A 25,346-nucleotide genomic window follows, 5' to 3' on the forward strand; every position below is an offset into this window, starting at 1 on the left:
GCTTAAGGTTAAAGTATGTTCCACAGAGCACACAAAAATCTATGTCATCTGTGACTACATAGCAGTATAAAGTTCTACAATCAATTGAAATGTAAGTTTAACTTCAACAATGTGAAAAATCCTTATAAATACAATGATGTATAAAATGTCAGGGAAAAAAAAGGGGGGGAATGAAAGAGCACGAATGACCCTGCTCAGCTGCTGCTGTAGAAAGTGATCCCTAGTGATGCCAATAAAAACCAATGAAGAGTCCACCACTCAACTCCTCACCTACATAGGGATCTAAGCCACAATTCTCAGTGCAAGATCTATAGGCACAAGCATTTCTAAGACATGGTTTCTTGGTGTCTGCCATTTTCTATCAAGGAATTGGGAGCCATAAACAGGGCACAAAACACAGCAGCATCTCTTGTAACTGACTCTGAATTAGCGGGCCCTCTTCGTCCCTTCTATTAAATAAATACTCAGACTGGGCCGTGTGAACTCAATAGTGCCAAGGTGCTACTCCTGCCCTCCCCATTGAGTTCGCTGCCAAGTTAATTGGCCTTTTTCACAAGCTCTTTACACCACCTGTTCTTACTACTGTCATGCATTAAACATTACAAAAACTAATGAAATAATAATTATGAAGAGTGGTAATCATTATTCCATTTTATTTTTATATTTCTTCCATAAAAGTTAAGTTGAATGTTTTGGAAAGATAAAGGTAAGTTTGCTTGAGAAGTTAAGTTGCTTAAAAGTTTACTACCAATTTCATTGTGGGAAGTAAGCTGTATACACTTAGAGAACTAATTATAATTAGGACAATTTGACACTCAGATGGTAGCTTCATTTTCATTTATCATTTTCATGATTGACCTTTTTAACCAACTTTCTCAATTAGTCAATGAGGTAGTAAGTACTCCTATTGTTTAGTATCTTGTTCTGGGAAGGATTTTGGTCACTCACATGGAATTGTTTTTCTGGCAGTCAACGGTCTTCAATTTTTTTCTCAAAAAACAGGTCTCTCTTTCCCTGACTATATTTCATCAAATCCAATACATCATTGATTATAAGATTCAATTTTTTTTTCTTCCTTCTGATGTTACATAGAATAGGCTACCTGTTGACTAGGATGCCATCAACTAAAAGACATATCCCAATTTCAAAGATGTTATAATTAAAACTACACATCTGAGAATAGATGAAAAATGGTTTGAAAATAATCAGCTTCACTGGAAAAGAAGTTTAAATATAGAAGAGTAAAAACCCACTCAAAATTCTACCATTTAGGAAAAGCACAGTTAAACATCTATCTATGCATATACATATAGCTATGAATAAGTTTTAAATGGCTCATACTATAAATACTGTTTATATTTTGTTTTAGATTGCTCTCTTTGATACCATAAAAATCAGTTTTCTGACAAATGTACTGTGATGATCTCAGTTGGATGCCCATTTTTGCATACTTACCCAGTACATAGCTATTTTTATTTTTTAAAAATATTTATTTCTTTATTTGGATGCAACAGGTCCTAGTTGCAGCACTTGGGATCTTCTGTCTTCACTGTGGCTTGTGGGATCTTTAGTTTCAGCATGAGCAATCTTTTTAGTTGCGGCATGCAAACTCTCAGTTGTGGCATGTGGGATCTAGTTTCCTGAACAGGGGATCAAACCCAGGTCCCCTGCATTGGGAGCAAGGAGTCTTAGCCACTGGACCACCAGGAAAGTCCCCATAAGCTGTTTTTAAATGTTAAAAATAAACAAATGTTTTAAACATTAAAAATAAATCAAATTCTTTGTTAGGAAATCATAATAGGATTAGAAAATAGACAATTTATTTCTAACCCTGGAAAATAATTTCACTTTAAAATAATCAGAAATGGAAGAGATCTTAAAGAAATCTAGTCCCACTCCCTCATTTACAAATGAGGTACAAATAGGTTGCTCATCATCATAGGTAGATCTGGGACTAAAATCAAATTGTATTACATTCTATTCTAGAAATCATCCTGTCTCTTTCTGCATTGACAGTCTCAAATGTATATTACCTACTTTAATTTACATTATACTATAAAATATTCCATTAATCGGATTCTTCAGCCAAGTATTCAGATGTCTAGGTCCTATTATTCATTCTGTAGGTGGTTGTGAGATGTGCGTAAGCATGTAAGGGTCACTGCTACTTTTTCATCTGCTCTACATCCCTTCCTCTTGGGAAATGCCCCTCCCTCACTCTATGCAATAATGGCAGGATTGTTATTTTCCTGCCACAGTGTGGGCTGATGACCCAGGTCAAAGTGCACAATTCTCCTAGAAACAGCAATTGGTTCAAACTTGGCCAATTAGAGTTGTTTGGAGGAAATGATTTGGGTGTTAGGGAAAAGGGTTATTTCTTCTGGATCACTAGCTGGGTGGATGATGAAGTAGCTATTTTCGCCATCAGGTAGTCAAACTCAACAAAGAAGAAAAATGAACAATATCCACAGCCTCTATTGATATTGATCCATAGACTTCCAGACCACATCTGATTCAAATGGGCACTAGATTCAACAGTCAGCAATTTATCATGTGACCTGCTATCAAATGATGAACTGTCAACCAGATTTTCTCTCCAAAAATATTAATTATGAAAGACAGAAAATATTGGACAGTTAAGGTAGAGGGTCATGAGATAGCACTGGAGCCCTAGAGGAAACAGAATTGTGAGGAGAAAAAAGGAGACATAAGCAGATGTCATGAAGATGTCCCATAAGAAAGAGAAAAAGAATTCATATCTCTAGCATTGTTCAGATTTCTCAGTTTTCTAGTTCTGGATGGTCACAAGATACAAATGGTCTGTTCACTTGAAACATATTTACTAAGAGCCTGCAAATGTTTAAAACACATGGTAGATTCAGTCATTACAGAAAAAGATTCACTTTCTCCCCTGCCCTCTCCAAGGGAAAAAAAAACATATTTTCTCTGCCCCCTTGACTAAGATTCTTATTTTGACTAACAGGATATTAGTAAGTATTTAAAATATTAATATGTTTCAGTGGTTGCATTTGCTCTCTTATACCTCTGTCATCACCATGAAAACATGTTAGCCAACTGATCTCAGGATTAGAGGCGTGTGGACCAAGCATGCAGCCTAGAGCCACTCAGCTGATCGCAGTCTGTCAGTCAACTCCCAGGTGGCCCACGAACAGCATAAATGCTCATTGTTGTATGCAACAGTATGTGATGTATGTAATGGCGTTGCATGCAATAGTATGTGTACGTATTAATATCTGATGGTGTGGTTATTTGTTACTCAGTGATAGCTCACTGATACAATACACTGAGGATAAGGTCCTGTGGGCCACTTAAACACAGTCCTCCTTCTCAGGCTTTCCACAACACATAACAGTACCTACTAAAATTAACCACCCAGGCCCTGTGCAGAAATGGAGGTTAATAAAATAACACCTTTCCCCAGGGAGAATTCCTATTCTCGTGAGAAAGATGGATTCTAATCAAATGGTCATAAAATAATGTGAAAAGGGATTACGCATAGAGTCACCTATGGGTCTAGTTCAGCCCAGAGGAGTCAGCAGAGGCATCCCATAAGAAGAGACAGACACAGAGGTCTGAAGGATGAACAGTCATTTATTAAGTAGAGAAGAAGATAGAAAGACTCTAAGCAGAGGGCACAAATATACCAAAACATTAAATTTCAAAGCGTGAGAGGAGTTCAAATGGCAGCCGTGGCTGAAACTCACCCTTATGCTAAAGTAGACGGCAATTCAGAATGAATATAAATGATGGTCAACTAGAGTTTTTACTAAGAGTCACTTGTCATCATAATAAGGTTTGACTGATCAATTTAAAGCCTTAATTTACTATTTTGACAATTCAGCTTTGTTTACTTCACTACAGAAAGTTCCTACAATAATGATCTATAAGGTCATGCATTTTATTGTCCTATAATACCATTTGTAACATTAATAGCAAAACCAGATCCTGAATGCTCTGCAAGGGCTGTCAATGTGTCAGCAAAGAAAAGGTCTTTGAGTGTTCATGACAGCATTGGAAGGCCACAGTATGAAAAGATGACTCCAGACAACCACAAAGTAACCTCCAAAATACTAAACACACAATCTCAAATAAAGTGGTAGTAGTGAGAAACTACTAATAAGTGGCAGTAGCTGAGAAACTCTTCTCAAAACACAAATCAGAAATGCAAAGTGTCCTACTGAATAAAGGTTTCAGCAGGAAACCCCAGGCAGAAGTATAACATTGAGGTATCAACAACAGATTTCACTTCAAGCACTTTGGCAAAGAGTGTCAGTGATGTCAAGTAAGAAAACTTTCAAACTGGCACACCACTGAAGTTACCAGCAACAGCGGCATCTTCGAAGTGCTAAAAGATAACCGCCGGTAAACAGCACACAGAGACGCCAAGGATTTCACTGATCACTTCAAACTACAAGATAAACAAGTAACTATCGCGTGAAAGAGAAGGGGTGGGCGGGGGCAGCTTTTACAACTCCCTTGGCTCTCAGCTCCACCGAAGAGACCCAAGCAACACGTGCAACGTCACAGTCCCTACACAGTCAACCACGCTGATCACCAAGAGAGGGGCCAGATTTGGGGCTAGAAACAGGCTAGGAGATAAGAAGCAAGGAGAAGAAACCAGGGGAAGAAAGTAAAACAGAAGCAGAAAAGAGCGGTGTGGGCTGCGGAGCGGCGGTTCCACCACCCCTACTGGCGGGCAAGAAGAAAAGTCCCCCAGATGCAGACTAATGTCTAGGAAGGAATCTTCTACTTCTATCGGAAGTTTCCCAGGACTCAGATTTGGCTGCCCCCTCCCTACCGATGCCACCTGATGCCTCCGTTTTTGGTGGGACCCGTAGGTGAACCAAGGGGGCGCTCCTCAGGCGGCTCCGGGTAAAATTGTGAGGGAACTCCCAGAGCTTCCAAGGGTAGAGAAACCGATCGCTTGCGAGGGGAGTGGCCAGAGGCAATAGTGAATTAAGAAGGCTCTCCCTTACCTGCCGCAGGAGCTTCCACCGGGCGGCACCCAAGGGCGCAGAGGCTGCGGGTCCCCGAGCGGCGCCGCTGTCTGTCTGGCCCTCGCCTGCCGTCTGCTCTGCTTGGCCGGCGGCGGCGTCAGAGACTTGAGATTCCATCCCGCTAGAGCCTCTTATACCCGAGATCCCGCCGCCACAGCTCTCCCCTGCCAGGACCTGCCTACTTCTTCCCAGTCAGGACCTGTGACGCCAGGCCTCCCTCCCACTGCCCTAGCTCCCGAGCCCTCCCCGAATGCCGCATTTCCGGTAGTCGCGTCCCCTTAGCAACCAGGGCAGCGCGACTGTCGCCACTGCACCATTTTGCTGGTGGCCATCTTGAGTGAGGGCAGACCAGCGGGTGCGAGAACTGTGGCAAATCTAGCGCGACCCTGCCCTTTTTTGTTCTCCTCTCTCCTGTTTCATCTCGAGTTTTGAAGACTAACAAAGATGCAAAAGATTTGTATTTTGAGCAATAATGATCTCAGAAGGAGAAAAATCCATTCCTGACCACAATAAAGATGGTGGAATATGCTTAGATCTCGTGCTAGTTGGGGGTTACGTAGAACACGTGCTGCAAACTAGCTCTTGGCGACACTGGGTAGGCTGTGGTTCTGCTAGCTGCAGAACGCAGACTTCGGCAGGACGCGATCGAGGTGACAGCTACACTCCTTCCTGAGAGCTTCGGGTCCTCTGGGCGTGCTTTTACTCGTTTCGGTATCTAGAGCCAGACTGACTTTCAATTTGCGTACGTATTGGGGGGCGTAGGCCGGGGGTCTCGTCCCTTCACCTCTTCTTCTCCCCATCCAGCCATCCCTCAGAGCTTTAGTCCTAGCTTTTTGACTGATGTCACTTAACTGCGTGACATGGTACCACTCTCTCGCCTCGGATGCACAGGGAAAACGAATAGGTTCTCCCAGGAACACCCGTGTGTCTGCCCTACCCCCATCGTTAACCTGCTGTCTTCTCCCTGCGGGTGGAAGATGGGTGGATGGAGGCTGTCGGCAAGGATGTAGTAATTTGGAGCCTTTTATTTTCTCACACTTTATTTAATTTATTTGGTTTTGCTGGTATCGGCTGCTCATTCCCTATTTCAACTCTCCTTTATTTTGCTGCTTCGTAGCGGATCCGAGCTGTGGTAAAGCTGACGCAGTATTTTCTCTTTGCTATCCAGAAACATTTTGTGGAAGACTTTCATGATGACATTCAACAGTGTGCAACATATCTAGATATTTCCTATCCCAAAAATAGTAGCCAACGGTTACCGAGTGGTTACAGTGTTCCAGGCACTTTATTAAGAGTTAAACATAAATTATTGTTTCATTCTTAGAACTACTCCATAGTTAGTGGGGTCATTATCTCTGTTTTGCACATGACTAAACTAAGCACAGGTGTTAAGTGCAGGAGTGAAGACCTGAACCCGGGTTTCTCTGACTTAACTACTCACTAGCTTTACTTACCTTGCTAGATAGGTTAAAAAGAAAGGGCTTTCCGACAGAAGACGGATGGCATCACATTTCTTGTGTGCATCCTGAAGTGTTTTTTGCAACTAAAGAGCTAATTCCCTTTTTAACATCAAAGTCCAGTTGTTTTTATTCGCAGATAGACATTCCTCTATCACTTTCTGTCGAGGTGACCTGGGGTAGTTGCTTAAACCTCCCTAAGCCACAGTTCGCTCACCTGTAAGATCAACGTAATAGCTACTTTATCAGGTTTCTATGAAGTTTAAATTAGATCAAGAATATAACAGCATCTGGCATGTAGCAAACACTCAATAAATACTAATCCCTTCTTTACCTTTATTCTGTAATTAGTCTTTTCCAGTTCATCCTGCATATATTGGGTTGGCCAAAAAGTTCATTTAGGTTTCTCCATAACATCTTGTGAAAAACTGGAAGGAACTTTTTTACCAACCCAATATACATAAAAGATAAGATCTGAATTATGTAAAATCAAAGCCGGTTTGCCTTTAAAAGCCCTCAGAGTTCCTGAGATGCCCCCAGTAAGTCTTTGTATTTATTGCAGATTTTTATTTTGTTTTTCGTTTTTGTTTTTGTTTTTTTAGTTTGCCCATGTGTGTACCAGAATCAGTGCTGCATAGTTTGAGCCTGATAAGATTGACCTTACTAAAGAGACATTTAAGTCACATCTGCCAAGAAGTATGACTTGAATGAAACTAACTTGTACAAGTTTTCAATACTTTTAACCTGAGTTATCAGCTGTCTGCAGTTATTTGTAACCTGAGGGGTACACAGCCCCAAAGGGGAAGGTTAAGAACTGCAGATCTTAGATGCTCTGAGAACCCACTGCTGTACAGTCATCCCTATGAAAATCATTCATGTGCTGGCAGCCCCTAAGGGAGCGTAAACCAGGGACTTTGATACCATGCAGCAGAAGAGCCAATTGTTTCTCCAAGCTTTGAAGTATAGTATTCCTCACCTTGGGAAATGCATGCAGAAACAGCACTTGAATCACTGTAACTTCGCTGATCATTATTACAATAGAATAAAATTGAAAAAATATCAGCTAACCAAGTGTCTGCAGAATAAACCCAGGATCTCAGAGTTAGCAAGAAACATCCCAAGTCGGAACTTCTCATGTAAGGTATGGACTGTTTAAACTAACCTCTGTGTAGGCCTTTAAGATTAATTTTAGCTTAAAAATAAAAAATGGGTAGGAGATCAGTTACTAATTTTTTCAGTAAATCTGGTTTGATTTTTTAAATGTTCAGACTCAATTGTCTGTACTCATATGTAAGTATAAAAGAATATATACATATATATTTATAGAGCTCTAATGTAATATGTAAAAATGTACATTTATAAAAAATGATTCACCTTAGGAATTCCTTCCTGTGCCTACCAGTGCAGCTCAAAGTATAATTTGCCTTCTAAAATTCCTGGACTGTTATAATAACTCTTAATAAAATCTAATAATATGCTGATTGTTTTATGAATCCCAAATTAGTAAACTTCAGTGAAAACCACTTAATTGTGCTACTTTTCTGTTAAAAATTGAAAAAAAGGATTTGCATTCTTGACCACTGTATTCCTGTAGAAGATACTTTCGGACCATTGTACTCTGGCCAGACCCCAAGCCATGGGCATGACCTCAACCTTGAGGACCTATTGCCCTTGTATGTAGAATGACCACATATCCTCCATTGCCTCAGACAGTCTCAGTCTACACCTATTGGACAATTTGTAGTTATTGACAGTTTCCCACTCCTCCCAGAAGTGTCTTAGGTTGTCAAGTTATGTGCTCATCCTAGTTATTTGAGTTAAGCTGCTGGTACTGTTGCCCCTTTGACATAACCTCCCCTACCACATACTTGCTATGTCCTTAGGTTCCTTAAATTGCATTTAGGAGTGATATTCTTGCAATATTTTTGCATATTTTGTTATTTTAGTGTTTTAATTTCTAGTTTCATACTAATATTTTTAGTCTGTTTTGACTTTTTTATTGTAGTAGAGTATATGTAACAATTTTCCATTTCAACCATTTTAAGTGTATAATTCCATGATATTAATTACATCACAGTGTTGAACAGCTGTTATCACTATTTCCAAAATCCTGTTGTCACCTGAAAAAAATATACCTAGAATTCCCCACTCCTACCTTTCCTGAACTGTGGAAACCTTTAATCTACTTTATGTCTCTATGAATTTGCCCATTTTAGATAATCATATAATTGGAATTATATCATATTTATCCTTTTGTGTTTGGTTTATTTCACTTACATTGTTTTCAATGTTCTCCCATATTGTAGCATATATGGGAAATTTATTCCTTTTAGTAGCTGAATAATACTTCTTTTATATACCACATTTTATTTATCCATTCATCTGTTGATAGACACTTGAGCAGCTTCTTCTGTTTATAAAAATGATTTTTTAATCTTATTTTACTCAATTCTTCTGGTTTTTTGTTTCACTTTTGACTTTTTATTAGCTCATACTTATTTATTATGGGGCATTTTAGGGGATTTTTGTTGTTGTTTGCTTTCAACTTTTTAACCTTAGTCCTAGACTTCTACTCTTTACATTTCAGTCATCCAAACTTTTCTTTTTATAGCATCTTAGTATAGTTTAGCACTTTATTTTTTTACTCAAATTTTTCAGTGTTTTTATTTCATTTTTACCCTTTGTGTGTGTATTTGCACACATGTCCTACTTGAGAAAGGTAAACTTTAAAACTTTACGTATTGTACACACTTTAGACATTTAAATCATTATATTTTGAATTGTGTCTGGAACATTTGGTTATCTTGTACTTTTATCCTTAGTCTCGGTTTATAAATAGTAGGCAGGAATTACCCTCAGAGTGTCAGCTGTGAGATTAGCTCACACCCTATGCAGGAGTTGGACTATTTTTTCCCTCTACTTGTCCCTGAAGCAACTTTTCAGTTCTCTTTCATAGAACCCTGTTGTCTGGAAGCTTTAACCTGCTTCAGTGGCTTAATAATTCCTTCACCTGGTAATGGTCTGGCTTTCACATGTCACACAGCCATTCCTTCTGTGAGAAATTATATGATCTAAAAGCTGTAGTCCCTGTCCTTTATGATCACTGGGACCTGGGGAAGCTGTGAAGAGATCTGTAGTCAAAAATGCACAGCTAAGTAAGCATTCACTCAGTTTCAACTTTGTCTACTCTTATGGGAACAACCTGGAGAAGGAAATGGCAACCCACTCCAGTATTCTTGCCTGGGAAATCCCATGGACGGAGGATCCTGGAGGGCTACAGTCTGTGGGGTCACAAGAGAGTCAGACACAGCTTAGCAGCTAAGCAACAGCGACAAATGGGAACAGCAAAGTAGAAAAAGGAATTCGTGCCTTTTAGGCAAATTAAAATATATTTACTTAAAGCCTTGTTTAGATAAGTTAGCTAAAGAGTAAGGGAGGGAAGTCTGTGTAACAAAAATGCCAGAAAGAAGAGCTATAGCCATGACTGGTATGTCAGGACTCTAATCTCTCTGACTAGAAATAAAGGGGGGAGTTTCAAGTTGGTGCTAAAAGTCCTCCAAATGCTAAAATTTCATTATTTTTTATCTTTACCTTGTTAACTTACCAACAACTATCATCTGTATGTTTGGGAACTCTATAGTACCAACTCCTGCAGCTTGGCTTTGTATCAGAAATCCTGGGAAACGTTTCAGAAATACAGATTCCTGGACCTCACCCCACATCTGCTGGGTCAGGATCAACTGACTGAGGCCTGGGGATCTGTTTTTTGTCTAAAGTTCCTCAAGCAATTGTGAAAATCCCAGTCTGCCAATGACGGCGGATCTGCATTTAGGAACTAGACACACCTGTGATCAAATGCTGCTGACCTAAACCTCACTGAATTCATTCATTTCTGAAGCTCTTTCTGGCAGGTACTGTGACTTTCCATTTAACATTAGCCAGATGGCAAGATGAACTTATTCCACTACACTCATGCACCAACTAGTAATATTTGAAGGCTAGCATCAAACCAGATACCCCATTTCTTTATCTTTCACATCATCCTGTTCTGCTCTACCTACAGAAATAATTCCTGAAATCTTTGATCATTTGAGATACAAAAAGAAAACCAAATAAGGGGGGAAATGGTTAAACATTTGTCCGTTGACTCTTTCTACAATATAGATTAGCAGTTCTTACAGTAGTCACTAAGATAGGTTGACAGATATTTCCTTCACTGGCATTAGTGACCTGTGATTTGTGGGAATCACGGGTTCTGAAGGTTCAAAACCTGGGAAAGTCAGAAAGAAAAAAATTGTAGTCTCACAATAGTTTTTTGTTTTTTGATAATAGTTCAATGGAGTGGGACTGCATTGTAGGTGCCAATTCTTTATTGCGTTTTTTCCTCCACACTCCGTTTATTCTTTAACCTGCTGGAGTATGGCTCCTATCCCCCACTAAAAGCCCATCATTGTTGCCAAAGATGTAACATATTTCAGCCCAGTAGGCACTTCCCTTTCCTCCTCTTAGAGAAGCTCTCAGCAGATTTGACACCCTTGACCATTCCTTCCTTGAAACACTCTTTTGGCCTCGTGAGTCCACGTTTTCCTGGTTTTCCTTTTCCTACCTTACAAACCAACCCTCCTCAATCTCCTTTTCTGACTTTTCTTCCATATGACTTCTCAACTTTGGAGTTTCTCAGACTTTTGTTCTTGTGCTTTTTTTTCTCTCTTTAATTTCTTCCTAAGTAATTTTATCCATTCCCTTGGATTTAGTATCATAGCAGTTATTATCTTCATCCCAGATCTGCCTCTGAGCTGCACAGGGTTAATCTCTCGTTGGACATCTTACTGACTTCTCACACTATCCACAGTTGAACTTCAACTCTCCCAGCCCTGATTCCCCTCTTCTTCGTCTCATTGCTCTGTATGCAGTTGTTCAAGCCAGAACGTGGGAAAACATTAACCTGCCATCACATCCATTAACAGTGTATACCTAGCTTCGTGATTTTTACCATATCACAATACCACCTGGGCTATTATTTACTTAATTATTTTCGCTTAACCAACGTGTCTCATCCCAAGGAATAATAGTCATCAGTCTGATGTGCTTGTTATATTCTTTCTAATAAAATATTCATATACCTCAAATCATATATACCATCATGTCTGACATGCTTTCAGAAACACATTACATTAACCTCCAAATTACATGGTGAATCTGTCCATATTTCTCTATCTCTACCATTATCACTCAGTCATCTTTCACCTGGGTCACTGGTTGAAACCACCTAACCAGGTTCTTTGCTTGCCTTCTTCTCATCCAACCCATTTTCATAATATTGGAAGAGTGATCTTAAAATATAAATTAAATCATGTCACTCCACAGCTTAAAAACCCTTCCAGAAGTTCTTTAAAAACAAACAAACAAAAAAAAAAAATAGTGTCTTTGTATTTTTACATATTTTTTGGCAACACTGTGCAGCATGAGGGATTTTAGTTCCCTGACCAGAAATAAACCCAGGCCTTCTGCATTGAGAGTGTGGAATCTGAACCACTGGACCACCAGGGAAGTCCCCAGAAGCTCTTAACACATAAACTCCCATTTTCCTAATCATGTTCGTCAAGACCTTGCAAGATCTAGTCCTTATCTCATTTCTCTAGGGTGAGAGGAAGAATAAAGAAATATATGAATAAAATAAATAGTATATCAGAGGAAATAGATACAATGAAAAATAAAATAGGGCAAGGAAAGATTAAATAAACCATTTGGGGCTAGGAAGAATTCTTACTTTGGTTGAGCGGTCAGGGCAGGCCTAACAGAAAAAAGACTACATTTGAGCAATAGGTTCAAGAGGGTGTTTGGGCATAGGGCAGTAAGTTCTAAGAAAGTGAGGTGGAAGCAAGCTTGACATAATCGAAAAGCATGAAAGAGCCCAGTGTGGCTCAGAGTCAGTGGACATGGGAGGAGTGTAGTAGCAGATGAGGTCAGCAAGATTTGTAATGGGGCAGAATTCTTTAGGACTCTAGACCATCATAAGGATTTTCAGTTTTCCTCTTTAACAAGATGGGAGAACTTTGGGTTGGATTTTGAGTGAAGGAGTAATATGGTCTGACTTTAGGTTCACTCTAGTTTCTTCGTTGAAAATAGACTGTGGAAAACAGAGGCAGAAACTGAGCATTTTGGCTCTTGCAGTAATCCAAAGAGAAATGATACTGGTATCACCAGAATAGTAAAGTGTGAGATGTGTTCAGATTCAAGATATATCTTGAAAATAGAATTGACAAGATTTGCACATCAGTCAGTGGTTGCTAGAGAGAAAGACAAAGAAAACTAAAACTGTTAAGTATGAGCAGCTGGAAAGACGGTTGTCATTTATGAAGATAGGAACAATTGCCTAAAGAACAGGAGATTTTTGTGGGGAGAGGGAAAATGGGGACATTGGATATTCAGTGTTGGACATTTTTTAAAAATACTTGTTAGAAGTCCAAGTAGAAAATAATGACTATTGTAGTCAGTTGGGTATAACAAACTTGTTCAGGGAAAAGGATCAGGCTCGAGATACAAATTTAGGAGTCCTAGAAAATAAACAGCATTTACTATTTAGTATCATAAGACTGTATGAGATCACCAAGGGAATTAGTGCAGACTATAGATAAAAGAAGTGGTCCAGGGCATTTTGATGTTAAGAGCCAAGGAGTTGAGTAGGAACTAGCTGAAGAGACTGAGAAGGGCCAGTGAAATAAAAAGCAAGCAATGTGAAGTGAAGTGTTTTTAGGGGATGGAAGTGATCAGCTGAGTCATAATGCTGATAGCTCTCAAGTACTGTGATCACCTAGAATTAACATTTGTACTTCTTGATGTATTTCAAGGCCATCAGTGACCTTGACAAGAGTAGTCACTGGAATGAGAAGGGCAAAAATCTTACTGGGCTCAAAGAGAGGAATTAGAAGCAGGGAACATAGACAAGTCTTGCAAAGGTTTTCAGAGATGCTTAGTATGAGAGTGAAAGTGTTTGTGACCCCAGGAACTGATGCTTAGTATGGTTCTGCCTAAAACAACACAGGGATGTTTCTTAAGGAAGTTTAAGATTGTTATGATTTTTAACTGTATTGATTATTTTCTATTTTTTTCTGCATTAATTGAAATGGGCCTAAGATATATTTCCTTTATTTGTGATTACATTGATAGATTTTTCTAGTGTTGAACCATCCTTTCACTCTGAAGATAAACCTTCATTGGTCACATAGGATTTTATTATCACTATTGTTTCTGTTTTGTGTTTTTTTTTAAATACATTGATCTTTTAGAGTTTTTTCAATCCATATTTTATAGTAAGATTGATTTTTAATTGTCTGATATTGTCACTGTCTTGTTTTAGTGTCAGGGTTATAGTAGCCTGATGAAATTAATAGCATGGTTGTATATAGTTGGCCTTTTTTTCCCCATAAACAGTTAATATATGAGATGATCTGTTTCTTGAGGATTTGAGAAAGCTACCCTTGAACTTACCTGGGTTTTGTGTCTCTTTTATAAAGGGACACTTAATTATCAATTTCTTTGCTGGTTTTTGGCTTATACAGCTGTTCTGTCATTTGAATCAGTTTTGCTAATTTATTTTCTGGAAAATTATCCATTTTATCATATTTTCAGATGTATTAGCATAAAGAACTTTATTGTAATTTTTTAAAATTTTTATCTGTAATTATGCCATCTTTTTCATTTCTAATATTTTTGTCTTTTTAGGTCAAGTTTTATACATGTCTTTCTTCTTATTTAGTCGCTAAGTTGTGTCCGATTCTTTGCACTTTGGACTGCAGCACTCCAGGCCTCTTTGTCCTGGGCCTCCCTGTCCAGGCCTCCAATCTCTCTAAGTACATTTTTAAAAGAACCAACTTTTTCTGTTTTGTTGGTCCTTTCTTTAGTTTCTTTATCAATTTCATTGAAACAAATTAAATTTATTTCCTTTCTTCTACTTACTTTAGGTTTACTCTTCTCTTTTTCTGTCTTAAATTGAAATTCTCCATATTGAGTTATTTCAGGGGACTCATAATGTCAGCTTGTCCCACTGTTCATATGCTAAGCTTAATAATTGCAATAAAGGTGATAATTGCTAGTTCTCTCCATTGTTAAGGGGCCATTATTCCCTTTGCAATTACTAAGTAGAATGTAGGGTAATACTTTGTGCAAATATTTTATTACCCAATATCATTTCACCTAATGAGTTTAATAACCATGGATGATCTTTACCCTAATCACTTCTTTCAGTGGGGGTTGCTAATGTTTTTCTATTTCTGTTATTCTTTCTATATTTATTAGCTAGTATTATTCTGTAAAAAAAGTTTTCCCCCTTTTTTGTAGTCTTTTTATTTTTTTATTTTAGTTTGGTGCGTGTTTTGTTTTTTTTATTTCTTTTTAAATTATTATGAGTTTTTAGTTTAAAGTAATCAATTACAGTCATTATTATTTTGGATGCTCAAATTGCCCTAAATGTGGCTACTAGGAACCCCCTCAAACTGGCCCTTGTGTTCTTTTCACACATCTCCATAAACCTTTGAAAACTTCTTGCTTTCTAACACAAAATGTCCTAAGCCTCCTTTTTACTCTCCCTGTCCCAGACTTGGAATTAGCCATTTATTAATGACACCATCTTTACTCAAAGCTGCCCAGTGTTCTTCTGTTGTGTGATTTTTCTGTCTTTAGAGTTCAATGATGTTGCTCAAATAAAGTTTACATATTCTATTTTTCTATCTTAAGAGTTTACATTATTAAAATGGTTTTGTAGTAGGCCACCCAGAAGATGAGGAAGACTGGTTCTTTTTTCCATTAATAAAGTAACACTGTACATGTAAGCTCTTCAAATTTAAAGTTAAAGCTCTCCTCATCTCAGCTCCATTAGGCAGTTTATGCCCTTAAAACCAATGAACTATTAATGTGTTAAGATACTTGGCTAAAATCGACAGGTTTAGCTGCATACCCTAATGATAATGATAATGCTAGCTAGCATTGAAATGAAAGCTTGGAACATCCAGTGAGTATTGTTGAGGACAGAACTTAAACCAAAACCAACTTGGAGTACTTTGTGAATACTATATAAAATCTCAGTCTCCCTGGGAGTATTTCCTTTTGAGGAATCATTTACAAAACGCTTGAACTCTACTTCTACTTTATTAAGGTAGTTCAAAATCCTGTTGATTTCAGTGTTATTTTGGCTCAGATAAACTCAGTTTATTTGGATTTGTGACACAGAAAAAAAATTAAGACCGTAAAGTAAGTATAGGAGGATAGGTATTGGGCCAGCCCTGTTGCCTTTAGTCCTGCATTAGCCTCGGCTCTCAATAAGGAAGAACCAGCGCTGAAAAGTGGCAGAGCCCAGCTCCTGGTTTGGAATGTGCTAGGGGCTGCAAGGTAGTAGAAAGAGGTACCCTCTTTGTAGCTCTCCTGACTCTAATTCTAACAGGAATTAACAGAACAGATAAGCATATATCTGGAAATAAAAAGTCAGCTCCTATCACTAAGTTATAGTTTCAAGATAGATTTCTAGTGATCTATTTCATGCTTTAGGTGATAATAGGAAATTATTGGTATAGATATTTTGCCTCACTAAAGATCAACATTAGATTTTGTAGAGATACTTTAAAAAAAATAAGGTAAACATATGAGCCTCTAGTATTTGCACTTGTTACTCGAGCACATTAAGTTTATTATTGAAGTAGAGAGTAAATGACTAGTGTAATGACCACTATAGCTAATGTGAATCTAATCCAAATGATAAAGCATCCCAAAAAGTCTTAAAGCTTTGTGAAAATGATTAATTTTCCATTTAATTTGCTTTGTTGATTTTTCTATTTTATTCTTGTGTTTAATTTTAGATTATAAACTCATTGTGATGTAGACTATATCAGTTACATTCTCTACACTGTTGGTCAAGTATCATGGACACACTTGTGCAGTACATATTAACCAGCTGTTGGAGGTCCTTACCAAAGGCTGAGTGCCCTCTGGCACAAATCACTGTACAGTTGTCATCTTTGGCAGAAAGGTGATTGAAAATCTTGACTAGAATTCTTTTCCTTAAGCAAGGCAAACTCATGGTGTATTGAATTATTGAACCCTTTTTTTAATTTGAGAACTGAGATTTTTGCCTTACCCAAATGTTAATAATTCATATGGTATTTATGTGCTCAGCAGATATCAACTTAAGTTTTTAGCTTATTAGGGACTCCTAATAAGACATGGCAATGGCAGCCCACTCCAGTACTCTTGCCTGGAAAATCCCATGGACGGAGGAGCCTGGTAGGCTGCAGTCCATGGTGTCGCTAGCAGTCAGACTTGACTTCACTTTCACTTTCATGCATTGGAGAAGGAAATGGCAACCCACTCCAGTGTTCTTGCCTGGAGAATCCCAGGGACGGAGGAGCCTGGTGGGCTGCCGTCTATGGGGTCGCACAGAGTCAGACACGACTGAAGTGTCCTAGCAGCAGCAGCAGCAGCAATAAGACATGGAGTGCTTTATTTAGCTTTCACCTGTATCTCTTCTCACTAATTTTCCATTATTTTTCCTTATTCTTCCTTTTTTAAGATGAATATATTATTTCTTATCTCAAAAGAGAAGTTCTGTTTTATAAAGCCTTAATTCACCATTTGATCTGATAAACAGTTCTATTTGGAGGATTCCTTATCCCCACAAGAGAAGAAAATTATGGCCAGTGAAGATAGAAAGTAACAAAAACTTCTTATCATGACTCTTGCTGTGAATAAAATAATAATGAACATTTATTGATAATGTTAATGTCTTCCTCTGCCTTTGACATTTTTTTCATTTTAGGAGGGGTTTTAGTACTTGATAAAATTCAGCAGACTTCTATTTCTCACACCTGGCTATTAAATGTGTTTAAGTGTTCACAGGATTTCATGTATTGCTTTCCCATAGTATTTCTGAACACTCCTCAGCACTTCTTAGTACCTCTGCCTCTCAAGGACTTACACATTTAAATTAATGTGTGCATGTGCACTCAGTCATGTCCAACTCTGCGATCCCATGGACTGTAGCCAGCCAGGCTCCTCTGTCTATGGAATTTCCCAGGCAAGAATACTGGAGTAGGTTGCCATTTCCTTCTGTAGTCATTAATTATCAACCTCATTTTCTTTCTTTACATTTTTGAATGAAAAAGAGGAAATGACTTATTAAACTTATGAAACAATATTTAAGATCTGTGAAATGCAGTTTATTTCATAGGTATACATCTAATGTATAGTATTTGTATGAGAAGGAAATAAGAATTATCTTTAAAAGGTGAAAGTTTTTTTTTCCTAACTGAAATATTATGATCATACTGATAAAACTTTTTTCCAGAATTTTCTGTCTAGTAAACAGGAAAACGAAAAACCCCTTTCAGAAAACATGGATGCGTTTGAAAAAGTGAGAGCAAAATTAGAAACACAGCCACAAGAAGAATACGAAATCATCAATGCAGAGGTAAGATATCTTATCTCTATTTTTTTTAACCTTATATTACCAGTTGGGATACAAATGAAATACCTAATTTTTTTAATCAATACCTTATGATTTATAATTTTTATGATTTATAAACATAAGCCCACATCCAAATTAGACTGATTTTGGCCTTTAATATATGCTGAAAAACTTAAAGAACAAAGAATAAGCTAAGTATGATCCTTTAAATAAATTGTAAAGATCAAAGCCAAGATGAATTTCCAAGCGTATTATATTAATTTTGGTTTTTGGAAACAACCAATTCACTTCTAAATTTTTTAAAATAATTCCAGTGAGAAGTTCAAGTGAAACTAAGTCAGTGCTTCATTATTTGAAAAGTATTTGATTGTTCTAGCTATACTTTTTTTTAATTAAAAGAAAATTCACTTTGAACAGTTTAATACCATGAAAGCCAAGTATTTGCTTGACCATTTTGTGTTTACCACACTCATAAATACTCAGTTGAAACTAACATACACATTGAAATTTTTTTTTTGAAAAATTTTTTGATAAGAATGGAAAACAGAACCACAGCTTATGAGTGAAAATTGCATACATAGTAGAATGAAAATAGCAATATAGTCCATGGAGCCACAGAGAACCTGACATGACTTAGTGGCTGAACAACAAAGAATCAGGAATTCCAGATTCAAATCACACCATTAACTAGCAGGTAGTAAATGTCTTAAGCTACCTAATATCATATCAGTCAATCACTTGCAATTAATATGTAGGAATTAGACAAGAGCATGATTCACGTATTGGTAATGGTCTTTCTGTCTCTCAAATTGCCTTTATCTGTCACCTCTACAGAGGGTAAGATGCTTTGTGTAAAATAAGATCAAACCGTGAACAGTTGGCAATGACAGCATATTTTAGAGGAAAGAATCTCAGAAAGGTATTGACTGGGTTTTCAGGCTAGTCTTAAGTCATGGTTTTCGCATCTGCATAATTTTGGTTTATCTTAACAATGCCACTTGATCTCTGTTAATTGTCAGAAGTTCCAAAAATAAAGCTAACATGGTTCATACATTCATGAGAACTGAGATAGGTTTTGTTTTGTCTTCTCTTTGTTGTTTCTTTCATTTATGTATTAGAAATGCCTCCAGTGACTGTAAACATATGGAAACTATATCTTAATCACTATATTGTATATTTTTATCCACTTAATATTTTTTCTATGTTCATTCATAGACTTTAACAGGTCTGCTTTTATATAAAAGATCTCATTTCTTCATCTTGAATAGTCAGACCATTAAACAGTTAATTAAATTGTGTTTAAACTAGTGGATAAATTATTGTCATTATTAAATAAACCATTTGTTTCTTTACATTGTCAGATTAAACATGGTGGTTTCGTTTATTATCAAGAGGGCTGCTGCTTGGTTCGTTCCAAAGATGAAGAAGGTACCATACAGTTTTCCTTTTTAAGTAACACTTGATTTTTCCGATTTCACATTTTTCTTGAGAAATTTGGTATTGATTTTTTAAATTTGTATTTTCTGTTGCAGTGTAGTTGATTTACAGTTATTAGTCTCATATGTACTGTAAAGTGATTCAGTTACACACATACATATATCCATTCTTCAGGTTCTTTTCCCATATAGGTTATTACAACATGTTGAGTAGAGTTCCCTGTGCTATACATTAGGTCCTTGTTGATTCTCTGTTTTATATATAGTAGTGTATATATGTTAATCCCAAACTCCTAATTTATCCCCCCTCCCTACATTTCCCGTTTGGTATCATAAGTTTGTTGTCCAAGTCTGTGAGTATGTTTATCTTTTGCAAATAAGTTTCTTTGTATCATTTTTTTTTTAGATTCCACATGTTAAGTGATATCATATGAAACTTGTCTTTCTCCGTCTGACTTACTTAGTATGACAGTCTCTAGGTTCATCCGTGTTCCTGCAAATGGCATTGTGTCATTCTTTTTGATGGCCGAGTAATATTCCATTGTGATCTATATCTGTACATCTTTATCCATTCCTCTGTCACTGGTCATTTAGGTTGCTTCAAGCCTTGGCTATTATAAAGAGCGCTGCAGTGAACACTGGGGTTCATGTATCTTTTTGAATTACGGTTTTCTCTGGATATATGCCCAAGGGGATTCCTGGATCATATGGTAGTTCTGTTTTTTGTTTTTTAAGGAACCTCCATACTGTTTTTTGTAGTGGTTGTATCAATTTACATTCCCATGAACAGTGTAGGAGGGTTCCTTTTTCTCCTCACACCTTCCAGCATTTATTGTTTGTTCAGACCCCCACTGGCCTTCAAAGCCAAATGCTCTGGAGGCTCCTTCCAACGCCAAACCCTCAGGCTGGGGAGCCTGCCATGGGACTCGGAACTCTCACTCCTGTGGAAGAGCCTTTGTGATATAATTATTTTTCCAGTTTGTGGCTTGCCCACCCAATGGGTGGGATTTGATTATATCATGAAAGCGTTCCCCCACCCCCACCCCCGACTGTCTCATTGTAGCTTCTTCTTTGTCTGGATGTAAAGTGTGTTTTTTTGATAGGTTCCGGTCTTTTTGGTCAGTGGTTGTTCAACAGTTAGTTGTGATTTTGGTGTTTTCGTGAGAGGAAGTGAACTCAAGTCCTTCTGCTACTCCACCTTGTAGGAAATTGAGGGCTGCTTTTAGTTTGTATGCTTGCTGCCTCTGTCCTCAACATGTGGCCATTATCCCCTTGATATGGGGTGTGCTGGTGCGGCGGTCCATGTGTACTCCCAGGACAGAAGGGCCAGGGATCGGTACCTGCTCACCCACTGGACATGCTGCCTGAAAGGCTGGTATCGATTTTCAAAGGTATAAAAAAATAGGTTTTGATTATTGATTTTTATCTTCATTTTAAATGACTAGCTTTTAATATCTGTGTTTGCCTAAGCTAGAATTAATACTTACACTCAGAAGCTTTGGCAGAGGGAATGGAGGTGAGAACCAGCATTTTTTGAGCATCTACCAAATCCCAGTTACTATGCTAGGCACAACATAGATTACTTAGTGTCACTTACAGTTTCTTACTTTTCTAGGTTCTATATGGTCTATAAATATTAGACTAACTGTATCAAGTAACATCACATAGGCTGATGCATAGAATAATACTGAATAGGATATTGTAATATTAAATAACAAATGCCATTTTCTACACACATCAAGCTACTGTCAGTGCTGAAGGAAGCCAAAATGTAGCATCTTCCAGAAGGGGGATGCTACTCTAAAACACTGAAATACACTTTAAAAAAAATTGTAAGTATATCTTATGGAATTATCTCCTCTACTTTTTTCTTTATGCAGCAGACAATGATAACTATGAAGTTTTGTTCAATTTGGAGGAACTTAAATTAGAGCAGCCCTTCATTGACTGTATCAGAGTTGCTCCTGATGAAAAATATGTAGCTGCCAAGATAAGAACTGAGGATTCCGAATCATCTACTTGTATAGTTGTGAAGCTCAGTGATCAGCCTGTAATGGAAGCTTCTTTCCCAAATGTGTCTAGTTTTGGTAAGACACCAACTAAAACATTGAAAAGACAACAGCAAGAGAATTGTCTACACTTTTGAAACATTTTTATTTGCCCACATGAATGAATCAGAAGATGAAAGCCTGATCTGTTTATCCCTGTGAACTCCATACCTCCCTCTGTGCCTCTTAACCAAGAGACCTTCCCTTCTTTAATTAAACATCCAAATTCATGTCCATGTTTTTAAAAGTATTGTAATCAGAGTCTAGGTTGCACAGTATATGTTAATGTATCAGTAATATATATCAGTGCATGCCTGCTAAGTCACTTCAGTCATGTCCGACTCTTTGCAACCCTGTAGACTGTAGCCCACCAGGCTCCTTATCAGTAATAATATTCTTTGCTATTACTTAGAGTACATGTTTGCATATAAATTACATCATAATATTTTATTCAACTTTAGGCTGGGGTATGATTTTTTTAATTTCACATCATCTTGTCCAGCCATTTTAGCAGATTGCCCTGGGGTCTCTACCAAGAACTCTGGAACAAGATGAATTAACTTTTTGTTTGTTTGTGTTTTCTACCACACAGCTTGCAAGATCTTAGTTCCCTGACTAGGGATTGAACCACTCCCTGGCAGTGAAAGCACCGAGTCCTAATCACTGAATGACCAGGGAATTCCCTGAACTAACTTATTCATCAATAAAGTTATGATATTTTTACCAATAAAACCAACTTTAAATTTTATCATTTATTGTTGAGTGATTATATATGTGTGTGTGTGTGTCTTACACATACTTTATCCTCCCTTTCATTTTCTTCCATAAATTTCCCCATTGTTTAATAAAGAAATGTTTTTACAATGAATTAAAATTATATCCTATCAAATTTTTTCTAAGACATACCTCTTGTACATTTTAACCTCTAAAATCAGAATGCATCTTATACAATGATGTCTTTTAGTCACTGTCAGCCAGGTGGCAGTCATGATGTAATTGTATGAATACTTGAATTTACAGCTTCTGGTAGGATCTAGGAAACACCAGCATGTGACTGATTCATGTTGTTGTATAGCAGAAACCAACACAAAATTATAAAGCAATTTTCCACCAATTAAAAAATAAGTTGTTTTTTTAAAAAGCTTAGTTTGAGATAAACTGTCACTTGAAAACATACAAAAACATTTAGGCATGAGAGGAAGTGATCCAGTATTCCTGCAAACTTAAATATGGGCTTCCCAGGTGTGTCAGATGGTAAAGAAACCACCTGCCATGCGAGAGACCTGGGTTTGATCCCTGGGTTGGGAAGATCCCCTGGAGGAGGACAGGAAAACCCACTCCAGTATTCTTGCCTGGAGAATCCCATGGACAGAGGAGCCTGGTGGGCTGTAATCCATGGGGTTACAAAGAGTCGGACACGACCAAGCATCTAAGTACAAGAGCATGAAATTTAAACAATCGATCTGCTGAAAGCAGATGTGACTTTACCAAAGTCTTCCCTAAATATTGAATGTTCAACTCTTATTTAGAAAGTTGAGTACCTTGAAACTGATAACTAAAAAAACTTAGAATTGATGTAGTAGTATCTTTGGAAATAAAAGGGTTAGATATAATCAAATCTGTGTTAGATTTAGATTGCCAGAGATAAACTTACACATCTCTTCTGTTTGACACTCAGAATGCACTGTGCCTTTTTTTTTTTTAACTGTAAATAGGTGGCTATATATAATTCTTTAATTATTTTCTTTTAGAATGGGTAAAGGATGAAGAAGACGAAGATGTTTTATTCTACACCTTCCAGAGGAACCTTCGCTGTCATGATGTATATCGAGCCACTTTTGGTGATAACAAACGTAATGAACGTTTTTACACAGAAAAAGACCCAAGGTACTAGAACAATTAAGTCTTTATCTTCAGCGTATTTCTCTGATTATCTAAAGTGCTGCTCTTGGTTGACTTAAAATATTGATTTTGGCTGGAATCAGATGTAATAAGGCTAAGGTGAGCATAGCATTCTTTTATAAGTGATTTAAATTCAAAATTAGAAACTAGTTATATTCAAACTTCAGAGTGAACACAGATATATCATTAGACTGTAGGTGCTGAATTACTAACATGCTCTCTACTGACATGAGAAGAGTTCTTAGTTTAACACTTAAATAGCATTGTCATGCAGCACTTATGAATCTCTTAGGTCATAACTAGATTAACCATATCAGTTACACAGAATTCGCTATTTATTTCATGTAGATTATCTAAAATTTAAATTGCTTTGCTTTGAGCCATGATATACTTTGGTCTTTAAATTTTACTTTCCCCAGTAATCTGGTAATTCCTCCTTAAAGCTAATTCTTTTTGCTTCAGGACGTACGCCTCATATTACCACTTAACCAGGCTGGAGAGGAAATGATAATAAATTTATCTGGCAAAATTCCTTAACTCTTAGCCAGATGTACTTTTCCAAATGATTTATAAGAAACTATTTCTTAACATCAGGCTCCTGTCACCTTATACATCATTTAACAGTATGATTTGGACAATGTCTGAACAGATTTTGCAAGAGAAAAAAAAGTGAGCTTTAAAAAACAATCTGTGAGTGTAAAATTGATACCCCAAACAAGAAAATTAACCCTTCACTTAATAAAATCTCAGACCTGACAAGGACCTTAAAGAAAATATTGTACAACCCCAAGTTCATATAAAGAACTTGAGGTCTGGAGAAATTATTCCAGCCCATAGAACTAACATTCTTGATCCAGTAACACTATCATTACGCATTTTTTTCTGATGAGGATTCTATTAGTGAGAATTTACTACAACTATTCCTACGATCCCACTATTTTATGTGTCATTTGTCAAGATTGTCTTTTGGAAATGACAGTTTAAGCTAGTAATTTATTACATTATACCAATGACTTATGATTATAGACTATTCTCTGTCTTGCAACTAAAACTTACCATCTATCTTTATATTTCTTAGTGTTTTCAGTATGGATTACTTTGATGATAAGGAAATGTAGACGCAATATTTAAAGGCATCCAGTGTGTCGATATGAATTAGTATAATGCTCTTGGGATAGTCCTTGATTTATCGAGTCATAAAAATACTCTTAATCATTAAAATAGTATTTCTGTTACTAGGAATTTATCCTAAGGAAATAATTATAAAAGTTATGGAGAAGGAAACTATCTTCATGATATGTTCCCTTTTACATTTATTACAATGAAATAGCTAAGTTTTTAAGAATTATGATAATTCAACTTAATAGTATATTAGGAAGCCATTAAAAATAGTGATCATAAACCGTATAACTAATGTGGGGAAAGATGATAATATGTGTAGTAAGAAATACAGAATCCAAAATTGCATCTGTATTTTAATTACATCTATTTAAAGACATGTATAAAATACAAATAAGCCCTGGAAGGAACAATAGAAAAACTAAAATTTAAAAAATGTGTTAGTTTAATGAGATTGTGAGGGGTTTTCTTCCTGTTGTTTGTTTTGTTGTAAAAACTGGGAGAGTAGGACAAAAGGATATCCAACATGCATTCAGAGGAAAAACAAAGAAAACTGTCTCTTTTCTTCCCTACAATTACGTATCTTCTCCAGGAAGTTTATTTCCTCTTCTCAGCAAAAACTCCTGTAATCTATTAGTGTGATTGAGTGTTAAATGATATCTGTAGTTTACCTTGAAATGCATTTTTTTTAAAAGGTGGATTGAAAGATGTATAAATATGTGATAAAGGAAATACAGCAAAATGTTAGCAGGTATAGAATCTTAGTGGTGGGTTTTGAAAAATATTCATAATAAAATGTTAGAGAAAAATTATTTTGAATGCCTTTGAGGAGAAATTGAGAAAAAATAATAGCCAGTTTTTACAAGCAGTATTTCACTAAGGAGTTTTTCTTTTCTGTGTGCATTAGAAAT

General features: G+C 37.0%; 2 protein-coding genes across 7 annotated transcripts in view; one reads left to right on the plus strand and one right to left on the minus strand.

The window, feature by feature from the left end:
- Positions 1–5,236, minus strand: part of CAMKMT (calmodulin-lysine N-methyltransferase) — a 410,220-nt gene extending 404,984 nt beyond the window's left edge. For both annotated transcript variants that reach the window (XM_061155491.1, XM_061155490.1), the window contains exon 1: positions 4,998–5,236. In XM_061155491.1, the coding sequence (XP_061011474.1) occupies positions 4,998–5,135 (138 nt within the window). In that variant the 5' untranslated portion in view covers positions 5,136–5,236. The remainder of the gene's footprint in view (positions 1–4,997) is intronic.
- A 360-nt stretch (positions 5,237–5,596) lies between these two features.
- Positions 5,597–25,346, plus strand: part of PREPL (prolyl endopeptidase like) — a 34,719-nt gene continuing 14,969 nt past the window's right edge. The window contains exons 1-6 of one of the 5 annotated variants that reach the window (XM_061155492.1): positions 5,597–5,760; positions 7,078–7,616; positions 17,811–17,933; positions 19,292–19,358; positions 21,247–21,453; positions 23,166–23,301. In XM_061155492.1, the coding sequence (XP_061011475.1) occupies positions 7,398–7,616; positions 17,811–17,933; positions 19,292–19,358; positions 21,247–21,453; positions 23,166–23,301 (752 nt within the window). In that variant the 5' untranslated portion in view covers positions 5,597–5,760; positions 7,078–7,397. Of the gene's footprint in view, positions 5,761–7,077; positions 7,617–16,326; positions 16,497–17,810; positions 17,934–19,291; positions 19,359–21,246; positions 21,454–23,165; positions 23,302–25,346 lie in introns of those variants that run through there. The other 4 variants (XM_061155493.1, XM_061155494.1, XM_061155496.1 and 1 more) reach the window with 4 other exon arrangements.

Source organism: Dama dama, chromosome 11, assembly GCF_033118175.1.
Source record: "Dama dama isolate Ldn47 chromosome 11, ASM3311817v1, whole genome shotgun sequence".
NCBI lineage: Eukaryota > Metazoa > Chordata > Mammalia > Artiodactyla > Cervidae > Dama > Dama dama.